The 13,045-nt window shown below is 40.0% G+C and overlaps 1 protein-coding gene across 1 annotated transcript; it reads right to left on the bottom strand.

Moving 5' to 3' along the window:
* Positions 1-280: 280 nt before the first annotated feature.
* On the bottom strand, positions 281-5,179 carry LOC124256639. Its single transcript, XM_046690615.1, has 5 exons — positions 4,772-5,179; positions 4,070-4,243; positions 3,367-3,468; positions 1,970-2,150; positions 281-369 (listed from the first exon to the last, which is right to left on the bottom strand). The coding sequence occupies exons 1-5, from the start codon at positions 5,177-5,179 to the stop codon at positions 281-283; spliced, it is 954 nt and encodes a 317-aa protein (XP_046546571.1).
* Positions 5,180-13,045: the final 7,866 nt, after the last annotated feature.

The raw sequence follows: 13,045 nt of genomic DNA, 5'->3' as shown, positions 1-13,045 counted from the left end.
TCACTCTAGGAATATGCAAATTCAATCGCACATTCTTGACAACGCCAACGTTCTGCAATGAAAAAAGAGTGGACAGATAGCCTGGTAGTCAGTAAAAAAGTATTTATTCATTTTCAAAATAATTAGATACCTCAATGCATTATAACTATTAGCTTCTACAGACATGTGCGATAACTAAACTGATATCTTCTAAGATACTATGATGAGTAGTTTTTTGCTTCTGGTTTAGAAACAGCGCGGATTTCTAGAATACTTTGAATGAAGAAGAGCTGTGTCTTGATTACAGAGATAAGGTAGACTTGAGGTAGACTGTAACTTTGCCACTGATAGACAAGAACGTCACGGGGTCCAGATCTGTTACGTCATCACCTATAAAACATTCAACACCACATTCGTAGCAAGGTACGTCTATACATATACAGTCGTGGGTGAGGTGGTGATGGACAGCGGGAAATGAATACAAACACAGTGGGCGTGAGAGAGAGAGAGAGAGAGAGAGAGAGAGAGAGAGAGAGAGAGAGAGAGAGAGAGAGAGAGAGAGAGAGAGAGAGAGAGAGAGAGAGAGAGAGAGAGAGAGAGAGAGAGAGAGACACATATTCTCCAGAGCACAGAGAGTTAATAGATTAACACATTTCTCTACTGAGAAGAGAGAGCGCAACATTGTTAATTGTTAATAGAGACACATTTCTATGCTGATAGAGAAAAGCGCAGCGTTATTCATTGTTAACAGACTGACACATTTTTCTACTGATGCAGGAAAACAGCAGCATTGTTCAGTATTGTTATAGATTGATACATTTCTCTACTGATGAAAGAAAAACAGCAGCATTGTTCATCGTTAGTAGATTAACACATTTCTCTACTAATGAAGGAAAAGAGCAACATTGTTCATTGTTAATAGATTAACACATTTCTCTCCTGATGAAGGAAAACAGCAGCATTGTTCATTGTTAATAGATTGACACATTTCTATGCTGATGAAGGAAAAGAGCAACATTGTTCATTGTTAATAGATTGACACATTTCTCTACTGATGAAGGAAAAGAGCAACATTGTTCATTGTTAATAGATTGACACATTTCTATGCTGATGAAGGAAAAGAGCAACATTGTTCATTGTTAATAGATTGACACATTTCTCTACTAAATGAAGGAAAAGAGCAACATTGTTCATTGTTAATAGATTGACACATTTCTATGCTGATGAAGGAAAAGAGCAGCATAATTCATTGTTGATAGACTGGCACATTTCTCTATTGATGAAGGAAAAGAGCGGCATTACACACTGCTAATCGATAGACACATACAGACCAAATGCTTGTGGGTTCCGGTTCCACCCTTTTATGGTTTCAATATTTCTCGCCACCTTGTTGGTGCCAGTGGTTTACCAAAATGGTAAATGTCTAGAGCCTGTACCACTGCCAGTTTTAATCCCACATGTAGCTGTCATGCCTCCATATAACTACCCGTGAAGACCCTGGTTAGAATTGATCTTCAATAACCCATGCTTGTCGTAAGAGGCGACTAACGGGATCGGGTGGTCAGGCTCGCTGACTTGGTTGACACATGTCATCGGTTCCCAATTGCGCAGATTGATGCTGATGCTGTTGATCACTGGTTGATTGTCTGTGGTCCAGACCTGATTATTTACAGACAGCCGCCATATAGCTGGACTATTGCTGAGTGCGGCGTAAAACCCCACTCACTCACTCACTTCATATAACTAGATTACTGTCCAAAACGTCGTTCAATTCAACTCACTACGATTTCGCCCTTAAAGAATATTATTTCCGTAGTAATAAATATACATGAACCAAAAACACATGTCAGTTTAGAATACCAGGAACGTGAACCTCACGCGAAAGGCAGCTCGATAGCTACTGTGCTCTATGAGAACACACGATGATGTAAGAATGAACACAGCAAAGATTGATTTAAATAATATAGATAAAATATGTTTAATATCTCACCAGTTTGAACTGCAGTCGTGGTGTCGATGATGATGGGTGGTGCAGTTCGTCGTCCCTGGCAGATCTGGTACAGGTTTGGTGAAGTTGTGTTGAAAGCCGCCAACTCCGCATCTGTCATCTTGTCATCCGTTTTCATCGTGTATTCGTCATCGTTATCTGGGGTTGATACTAGCTCCGATGTCTATAACGATAAAAGATCCTGTCAGTGGACACTGAGTGAGTGAGTGAGTGAGTGAGAATGGTTTTACGCCGCTTTAACCAATATCTCAGCAATATCACGGGGACACTAGGAATGGACTTCACACAGTGTATCATGCTGGAATCGAACCGGATTCTTTTGGCGAACGCTTTGACCATTAGGCTATCGCACCGTCCCTCACTGGTCATCGACGAAAGAGGAGATAAGATCATTTTATTATAGCATATCGTGTCGCTTGAGAACACGTGAAACATATTTTGATACCACAATGTTAGTTTTACTGGTAACGTCCGTTATAATTCACCTTTGCTACTAAAAAATCGCATGGCAGGTGTTTGCTTTGTCAGACACCAAACACCTTTAGATGCAAACTGAGTGGGTGTCGGGCGAACACCTGCTCGTGAACACCTGGTGTCATCTCTGATTTTCAGTGAACCATGTCATGTGTATAATTTCCAAAGCTATTTTGTCTTTACGCCCGCCGGAATAATCGAGATTGGTTATTATCTGGTTATTTAAATTCATTCATAACAGAATTGCATGAACGAGTACACATGCACGTGTGTAATGGAACACCATGAAAATCGGTAATTTCATGAAATCCCTTGAAGTTTAGGAGAATACATGAAATCCCTGTGGGTCACAGTGATTGCACGAAATCACTGACTCTTAAAGGGATTATGTGAAATCCCTGGTTTCACACATTCCCTGTAACATATACACTACTTCAACAACACCGTCATCAGTCAAGCCTTACAGATATGTGAAACATTGTCTCTAGTGGTAAGGTGTTAATGGTTTGGATGTTGTTTAACGCCGTACTCAGCAATAGTCCACCCATATGGCGGGTGCGTTAATGTTCTTATAGTACTTTTGCTTTTTATCCTGTTTATTTCAAAGTAGCGTCTGTTTTCACGAAAGAGCGGAAGTTACATATATGTTATTGGTATGGGTAGATATATTTCTGCCACTATGTTATTTATCATGCATTCCCCGAAGTTACTAGAGTCGGTTTTGGCTCAATCAAAAAATCCAAATGCCTAAAACATACTGGTACATCTAGGTAGTAGATGTTGTATGTACTGAATGGTTAAAATGTGTACCCTGCCCGATTAACTATCTAAACCTTAGCTTCCTGATCTAGGAGTAGTTCCATTATAAGCTGAATATATTGAAGTTTTTTCGAAGATGTACTTACATTTCTGGCTGAGATAGAGTTGATGGCTGCACTGAAGTCTGAGATGGGGAACACCAGACAGACTTTGGTGTCGTTAATCCTCACACGAGCTGCAGCCACACCCTGGAAGGTAAAACACACTTGTAATGATCTTGCCTCAAGTGGTTTCCAAGTGTAATTGAACTGGATTAAAGTGGTAGTTAATGGGGCTGCTACCATTTTCGAATCAGCACCACTGTGGATTCTATCTATCATTTTATATCCACATCGTTACACACAAACAATATTTGTATTCAGTAAAATTGCGAAACAATTGCGAAAACAATGATATAAAAATGAACAGAATTGGTTCTGTAGAGAATGAAGATTCTGAGTGAATATATTGAATACTCTCAATAAACAGTTAATTTGCAGTTAACTGTATAATATTATACTACTCAGTTTTATACAAATTCAAGTTCTAATGTATTAACTACTCCCAACGATTTTACAACTGAGGTCAAGCTTGAATATTCTCTGATCCAACTTCTAAATTACCTCTCAGAGAAGTGTCTTACCTCAAACTGAGTGAGTGAGTTTAATTAATTAATTTTTAAGTCACATTAACAGCATTTCAGCCATATCGTGTCTAAAACAAGGTCTAAATACATAATGGATGCATGTAGATTTATCTCTAACGCTGTGTAATAGTATTTCATTACATTATAAAAGTGAAAACAATTACGTTTGGAAAATCATAAGCTGAAAAGGCGGATGAGATGTTAGAATTCCTGAGAGCTCTGCCGAATGAAGCTAAGGTAATGAATTCCTCTGTCCTGTTGAACTGAGCTAACTCTCTCACGGTGATGTTGTCGTCCACCATGCGAAACCACTGTCGTCGTTCGACGCCACCTCCAAGCTGGAAAACGGTGCAAGAAAACTCATAAGTGAATGTAAAGTAAAGTAAAGTAAAAATCGATAACAGGTGAGAATTAAATAACAAATAAGATAACAAATAAGAATTTCTAAATGGTTATAACATTATAGATGTATAAATATTATGCTTCCAAATGACCCCAGAATGCTCGTTGTCAGTAAATTCATCTTAACATAATCATCATCATGATAAACCCTAATAATGGTATTTTTTTTTTTTTTCTGTGTAGTCAATATAATAACTTACCTTAACATCTACTTGTATGAAATCAGTCTTATACGGAACTAGATATACTATAGGCATAACACGCATACAATCCGTTATTGATTGATCTAATTTCTGAATGATACATCGGACACTATTTCAGTTACAACAAGACATGTTAGATCTGATGTACAAACAAAACGCTTGGCGGACGATCACAGATCACAAAAGACTCGTAGTTTTTACATATTAAACATAAAATTAATTATAGAGGCGTACAAAGATGTATTTATCGAAAGATCTCACCGCGGCAATCATTGGATTTCTCATTAGCCCTCCTCGTCCAAGTGGACGGCCACCACTCGCTCCTGGTCTTCGCCGTACCCATGATGGAGGTCCTCGTCTACCGGGTCTTTGTACTCTTGCTGTAGGTCCTCGACCACCCGGTCTTTGTCCTCTTGTAGATCCTCGCCCGCCCTGTCTTTGTCCTCTTCTAGGTCCTCGTAGACCCTGTCGTTGTCCTCTTGCTGTAGGCCCTGACCCGCTCAATCGGCCCCCACTTCCAAGAGGTTCTCTTATCGGTCCGCGTATGGCCAGCCTACCACGCCCTGCCCAATCTGGTCGTGTTAGGCCATTTGTACTTGTTCGCCTCCCATCTCTATTCGCACATACAAGACAACTCAAGGCAGCTAGCAAAACAAGCGTAATCTTCATGTCTAACTTTGCAGTCAACAATAACACAGTGACAGACTGTATCAACTGTAGACGAAATACAAATGTAACTAATAGCGATAAACCAGGTTTATATAGGAAAAGGAGTTGGTGACCTGCGGAGATTTATTGGATCTGATATGCATGATTGAGTACACAAACAAAAGTGACGTCAACATAGTCATTAATCTCCGAGCTTTGTCGTGAAAATCCACCGTAGATCCTTTGCATTTACAATGCCATAAACAGATTGATACTGTGGGGTCATGTAGAGTTTCAAGCGGAACAGCAAAGGGAAAGGTTAAATAAAAACAGTTTACTGTATTCCTTAAGAGACACTCGTAATTCAAGGAACTGGCTATTCTATTGTCAGGCAGACACAAATCCATAAACCTTCTTGTCATATTTGTTCCGAATATCTCCTTTTTTATAAAATATCATCGACATATGTGAACTTGTCTCTACACGAGATAACACTCTCGATCATTGTTGATGTTACAACGAACAGTTCAAGTATAAAATAATACTGAACCATACAACTCAAACGTTTTCACCGCGCCTGTAAGAAAATTGAAAATGACTCAGGAGAAGTGGAGTGAGTGAGTGAGTTAAAATTTAACCTCCCCTCGGCAATATTTCAGCTATATAGCGACGAGAAAGGTTGTGCATAAACAATACATACGATATGTTAAATCCCAGTCATCGAAGGACTGTAAAATAACTAGAGCATCACAGATGGTGTCTAAAACTAGCATGTAAATCTAAAACTATTTTATTTACGAAGACAATACAAAATATAACAGGCTATAGGTCGCCAACAACCAATTATTAAATGATAATTTACATTATTGAAAAGAGCCTTAATTGTTCTGACACTGAAATATTTATCCCTTGGGAGAAGTAGATACGTCTGCGAAAACATATAATGCATCCAAGAAATGTTTTCGAGAACATGACGATGGAAAGCGGATAAGCTTTTAAAATGATTTATTGTTTTGTTAGTTTCGATATCCATGGCGGTTTAACCTTTGAAGATTGATTGTTTTGATAGTTACGATGAACGTCGTCCCTCCTTGTATGGTGGCATAACTCTTCTTGCTAGCAACCTGTGCCCATTTACATATTGTGCTGATCACATATGATATACAATAAACTCCCTCTAAACCGACATCTCTCGGGACCGGTGAAAAATGTCGGTTTAGAGGGATGTCCGTTTAGAGGGAGTGTTTAGAAACTCATTCCAAAATTAGTTCTGTTACAATTTCTGCTTGACATCTAGAGTTAACTCAGTCCTTGCTCTCTTAAAAGGCGGGGTAGCTATTGTGACTTGTAGTGCACTTGAACTGCAGTAACTGACCATGACTTCTTTTTATACTATAACATGTGTTGGTGACACTGACTGGCTATATTCATGCTAAATTGAGATGATCTCATATAAGTTGTTCACTGGTCACAAGTGGGGGCATGGGTTGATGTACCCTCGATGTTTGTTTATGTTCCCTGAGCCCGAAGGCCTCGATGTTTGTTTATGTTCCCTGAGCCCGAACATAAACAAACATCGAGGGTACATCAACCCATGGGCCCCGAGGGACCAGTGAACAACGTATTTATCTTTCCGAACACCTTAATGTTAATTTTGAATTGTTTGAAGCACGGGTACAAATCTTTTTGAAGCCATCGCCAGATTTTGCTGACAAGAAAAACAGAGTTTAGAGTTATATCCCTTCCATCGATTTGCATTCGCAAGACATCGGTAATTTCCGTACATCATGGGTGATTCAACGTTATTGGAGATAAATAATTACTACCACAAAGTACAGAATGAGTTGCCATTGACAGCGGGGTACACTGAAATGTTCCTCGCTTGTAAGCGGGGTACATTGATAAATAATAGAAGAGCGCTCAGCCAATCAGAAAGCGACATTTATGTGTGAGGTAAGATAAATGCCAATGTCAATGAATCACAAACACTTAACTTTGTTTATGTTATTGACTATATCACTGTACCTAAGGTCAAGTCAAAGTCAAAGATGTTTATTGTACAAAAGGCCTCCGGGCCATATACATTGGAGTTATACATATACATTACACATATGGTGCAATAAGTAGTAATTAGTGATCCAAACAGCAAATCATGATACAGGCAGTAAATTATGTACAAGTAGTGAAATACGATGGACCTGCAACCCTTTTTCTCAGATTGTTACGTTTAATAAGAGCATAATTGATATAGTACGACAGCTTTATTATTACATGCTGGTGAGTTGAATTTTATACATCGAATATGAGCATTTATATACAGGGGATACCTCCCACATTCACCGTACACCATACAATTCGGTGTAGAGGGTCCTACACTTACAAATTTCTTACAGGCAATCAGATGTATATTTTCTATGCATTCATATCGCTGGAATCTCCAAATCTCGGATCCATACAAAAGAATAGGCTGAATTTGACAATCAAATAGACAATCAACGCACGTTACCAGCATCCTAACATGGCGGCAGGTAAGATCGCCTGGCGATTATTCTCCTCGAATTAGCAGAAAAAGTCGCTCATACTGTTAATGTAGCAGCAGTACACATCTGTGTAAAACATAAGAACTGATATTTGTGTCTCCTTTGTGTTTAAACATAATTCGACAATTTCTGTTTACCGACTAAAGCAAGACAGTATGCGTTACCAGCATCATTCATTGCACGTTACCACATCCAGACTTTGAGTTACCGACATCCTCGCGCGATTTTCAAAATGCTTTTTCTTCAACACATAGGCGTTAATAAGCAAATTCAGTGTATTGAATGTATTTCCACCATCAAAGTTTATCAGTGTGCTAAATAATGTTGATTGTATACACGTGGAAGTCTTCTAATTCGAGGGGAATAATCGCCAAACGATCTTACCTACCGCCATGTTGGTACCAGCATCACCTTAGGTGAGTGAGTGAGTGAGTTCAGTTTTACGCCGCACTTAGCAATATTCCAGCCATATGGCGGCGGTCTGTAAATAATCGAGTCTGGACCAGACAATCCAGTGATCAACAGTATGAGCATCGATCTGCGCAATTGGGAACCGATGACATGTGTCAACCAAGCCAGCGAGCCTGACCACCCGATCCCGTTAGTAGCCTCTTACGACAAGCATGGGTTACTGGAGGTTCATTCTAACCCGGACCTTCACGGGTAGCATCACCTTAGGTACAGTGTTTATGCAGGTATATGTATAATGTTAGAATGTTCCAGATCAGTGTGACAAAAGCAATGCGAAGTATAATGTATACAACACTCAAGCGAAAAGTATAATACTTAAAAGAAATGAGGGTATGATATTGCATGTTTGTTTATGATAATTGAAAAAACCTATATATATATTGATGCATTATATTTATGTATATGTATTGTGTGCGTACAAACAAACAAACACATGAATTTTTTGTACTCTGGTCCATGAGGGCATTATGCAAAATAAACTCTCTCTCTCTCTAGAACCAGGGATGCTGGTTCTGACGGCAACAAAAGGTGAAACAATTCCCGGTTACACCAAAACAATCGGTTTAACGTTCCTTGATATGGGATGTGGGCTCCCTACAAAATGTATTCTATAAGATGACCCATGTAAAGAAGTAAAATAGAAAGAAGTAAATATTAAGCATTCTGATCACACAGAGTGGAACAGTCCGAAGAACTACCAAAACAGATATACACATTTTATCTAAGAGACTCAGAAGCAGTTCCACAGGGCCTTGTTTCCAGTCACCTCACAACCACAGGCGCCTAATGGCGGTATCCAGTAAATATTCAGTCCAGTGATTGATATCATGAGCATTGCCCTGTCAGCGAACCTCATCATCCGATCCCGTTAGTCTCCGAACTTCAGCTCTATCCCGGATCTTCACGGACATGTGTGTCTGTCTGTCTGCCTGTCCTCCCACTACATGTGTGTCTGTCTGTCTGCCTGTCCTCCCACTACATGTGTGTCTGTCTGTCTGCCTGTCCTCCCACTACATGTGTGTCTGTCTGTCTGCCTGTCCTCCCACTACATGCCTGTCTGTCTGTCTGCTTGTCCTCCCACTACATGTGTGAGTGGGACATAGAAATAAGTCAGCAAATGAACACGTTACCTTTTCCCTCACAACAAAAGCGACAAAATCGATTCCACATCCACAATAAATCTCTTTTACTATTTCGATTACGTATCATCAGCATGTGTTTATGAATCACTATCACACTGTGATGACACCACGCAGGAGTGGAACATTCTTGTCTGTTATGAGGATTTTACAGAGCTTCAGAGGAAATACGAACATAAGAAAACATTAACAAACACTGTGGTAATATTGAGCCGGCCCATGGCCGGGCGAGTTTAAATTTTGAGTTTTCGAAAAACAATGTGTTCATTTTTTCATCCTTAGCATATATTCATAACAACTGCATGTTTAATTTTGTCGAATCCCTTGTCAGAAAGTGTCCACAGTGCGGAGAGTTTCTGGACTTTTGTGAGTCCAGAATTAAATTGTGACGTGTTTTGTACTTGTGGAGGATAGTTAACATCGGTCAGGGGTTGTTGGGGTTTGACTTTATTTGATCTGTCGTATGATACAATTGTTTATTACAACGTGTGAAACATAACGTATATAGATCTCATATAACGCATTGCATTGGCTTATTGAACGACGTGATTTTTTTGTGTGTAGATATCCTTATCCCTTCGATGCATTTATTCGAGGCAAAAAAGCTTTCATCCGTATGTACAATAAACACAACTCTATCAAACTAGTGAGAGAGTGAGTGAGTTTAGATTAGCACTCAGCAATATTCCAGCTGTATGGCGGCGGTCTGTAAATAATCGAGTCTGGACCAGACAATCCAGTGATCAACAGTATGAGCATCGATCTGCGCAATTGGGAACCGATGACATGTGTCAACCAAGCCAGCGAGCCTGACCACCCGATCCCGTTAGTCGCCTCTTACGACAAACATGGGTTACTGAAGATCAATTCTAACCCGGACCTTCACGGGTTCTCTCAAACTAAAGAATACACTGACTGACTGAGTTTGGTTTTACGCCGCTTTAAGCAATATTCCAGCAACATCACGGCGGGGGACACAAGAAATGGGCTTCACACATTGTACCCATGTGGGGATTCGAACCCGGGTCTTCGGCGTGACGAGCCAACGCTTTAACCATTAGGCTACCCCACCGCCCCTAAGGAATACAACTGACATCCCAAAACATACACTATCATAACAATTTGCAACACGAGAAACACCTTCAAGTATTTCCAACGTAAACTTTTGATTGCTTATGCTTGAGTTTGATGTGAAAACTTCACTTTACCCTTTGTTTAGGGCTAGTTTAGCCCCCACAACGTCATTCTGGTGTCGTAAATTCACTCGACTCCCGCCACTCGACTCCACTCAAATAACCCGTCATTTATAAATGGTATCTGACAGATACTCGCTTAGTAAACTCTATATCCCCAACAGCATGAGAACCCCTTATCCCCAATAGCATCAGAACCGTTTATCCCCCATAGTATCAGAAATCTTTATCCCCAGTAGTATAAGAATCCTTTATCCCCATAGTATCAGAACCTTTATCCCAAATAGTATCATACCCCTGATCCCCAATAGCATCAGAACCCTTTATCCCCAGTAGCATCAGAACCCTTTATCCCCAATAGCATCACAACCCTTTATGCCCCATAGTATCAGAAATCTTTATCCCCAGTAGTATAAGAATCCTTTATCCCCATAGTATCAGAACCCTTTATCCCCAGTAGCATCAGAACCCTTTATCCCCAATAGCATCAGAACCCTTTATCATAATAGCATCAGAACCCTTTATCCACAGTAGCATCAGAACCCTTTATCCCCAATAGCATCAGAACCCTTTATCCCCAATAGCATCAGAACCCTTTATCCCCAATAGCATCAGAACCCTTTATCCCCAGTAGCATCAGAACCCTTTTTCCCCAATAGCTTCAGAACCCTTTATCCCCAATAGCATCAGAACCCTTTATTATAATAGGATCAGAACCCAATAGAATCAGAAACCTTTATCCCCAATAGCATCAGAACCCTTTATCCCCAGTAGCATCAGAACCCTTTATTCCCAATAGCATCAGAACCCTTTATCCCCAATAGTATCAGAACCCTTTATCCATAATAGCATCAGAACCCTTTATCCCCAATAGTATCAGAACCCTTTATCCCCAATAGCATCAGAACCCTTTATCCCCAATAGCATCAGAACCCTTTATCCACAATAGTATCAGAACCCTTTATCGCCCATAGTATCAGAACCCTTTATCCCCAGTAGCATCAGAACCCTTTATCCCCAATAGTATCAGAACCCTTTATCCCCAATAATATCAGAAATATTTATCCCAATAGCATCAGAACCCTTTATCCTCAAAGGTTTCAGAACCCTTTATCCCCAGAAGTAGTAGACCCCTTTACCCCCAATAATATCAGAACCTTTTATCCCCAATTGTATCAGAAATATTTATCTTCAATAGTATCAGAAACCTTCATCCCTAAAAGATTCAGAACCCATTAACCCCAGAAGTAGAAGACTCCTTCATCCCCAATAGTATCTCCAGTCACATCATATATCTTCATTCCAAGCAGTATCAGACACATTTATTTCCAATGGTATCGTATTGTAAGTTACACCTCAACATGTCGCCGAATCTCTCGCTCCCAGAAGTGCCTGCACAACATTCTTGCAAGCCTCATCATGGCGACTGCTTCGACCGCCACATCATTAAGAACCTCGTCAGCACATTTTCGCCACTTTAATGAGGTATTGTTGCAGAATGTCTCTTTACACAGCTGGCAGGTGTTGTCTGTCAAGTGATAACCATGCAATAACTATATCCCAGGTATATGATTACATTTTATACACAAGATAGTTCAAATACACGTAGACCCTGATTATATACACGCTGATGTTTGCAACCTTGAAAAATGATCTTGTTTATAGCTGTAGTTGTTTAAAGGGACATTGATCTGGAGCAATGGGTAAAGGGGTGGAGGAACGTGCATTCCATATGTGAAAACACGTACAACCTGAAACAATACATGATTCATTAGGTACAACGCCATACTATATACACGCCACGATAACTAATCTCTTATCATTTCGAAACCTGGAATATAATCAAACAGCTCAAGCTAAGATAATACTTGCATTCACATATACGCTATCCTTTCTCTCTTTCATTAATTCAATCAACTAACCTCCAAACATGTAACCATTCACTTATAGGGAAAATAGAAACACTTTAATGAAATAATCGGCTGTGATGTACTTCCTGATGTTTCCTATGGATCTGAGATGAAAGTAACATGATGTGCATATTCTGTTGACTCGCCCTGCAGTGAAAGGTCTGCGCCAATCCAAACTCCGAGGTCTTTCACAAGTCTCGATGTAGACACTTGTGCTGAACAAATTGTGACTTCATTTCTGAGATCAGTTAGGTGATGTTTTCTGCCAACAAGGAGAACCTCTGTTTTTTCATCATTGAGCTTTAGTGTTTGGCCGTTCATCCATGATTTTATTCCGGCAGTGCAGAGTTCTAGTTGTTGGACGGCTGGTGATTGTAACGCAGGTGTGAAAGGCTTCAAGAGTTGGGTATTATCTGCATACGAATAGTTCGAGATTTTGAAGCTGTCGATGACGGATTGAAGCTGGTTTGTATAGATGAGAAAGGGGATTGGACCTAGGACGGAGCCTTGAGGTACACCACACGATAGAAAGGTCTTGCTGGAGAGTTTATCCATGACTGATACAAGTTGACTCCTGTCTGTGAGATAGGACTGAAACCATGTCAAGGCTACACCATGAATTCCGGCGTGATGC

The sequence above is a fragment of the Haliotis rubra genome, unplaced genomic scaffold, assembly GCF_003918875.1.
Source record: "Haliotis rubra isolate DU_JTF1 unplaced genomic scaffold, ASM391887v1 Scf633, whole genome shotgun sequence".
NCBI lineage: Eukaryota > Metazoa > Mollusca > Gastropoda > Lepetellida > Haliotidae > Haliotis > Haliotis rubra.
This window is presented reverse-complemented; position numbering and strand designations above follow the sequence as displayed.

Excerpts from the sequence above, each read along its gene's own strand:
- LOC124256639 (XM_046690615.1), bottom strand. The coding sequence starts at position 5,179 with ATGAAGATTACGCTTGTTTTGCTAGCTGCCTTGAGTTGTCTTGTATGT. Across the intron at positions 3,469-4,069 it reads CAGCTTATGATTTTCCAAAC|GGTGTGGCTGCAGCTCGTGT; the intron begins GTAATTGTTTTC and ends TTTACCTTCCAG. Across the intron at positions 370-1,969 it reads CACGACTGCAGTTCAAACTG|GTGATGACGTAACAGATCTG; the intron begins GTGAGATATTAA and ends AATGTTTTATAG.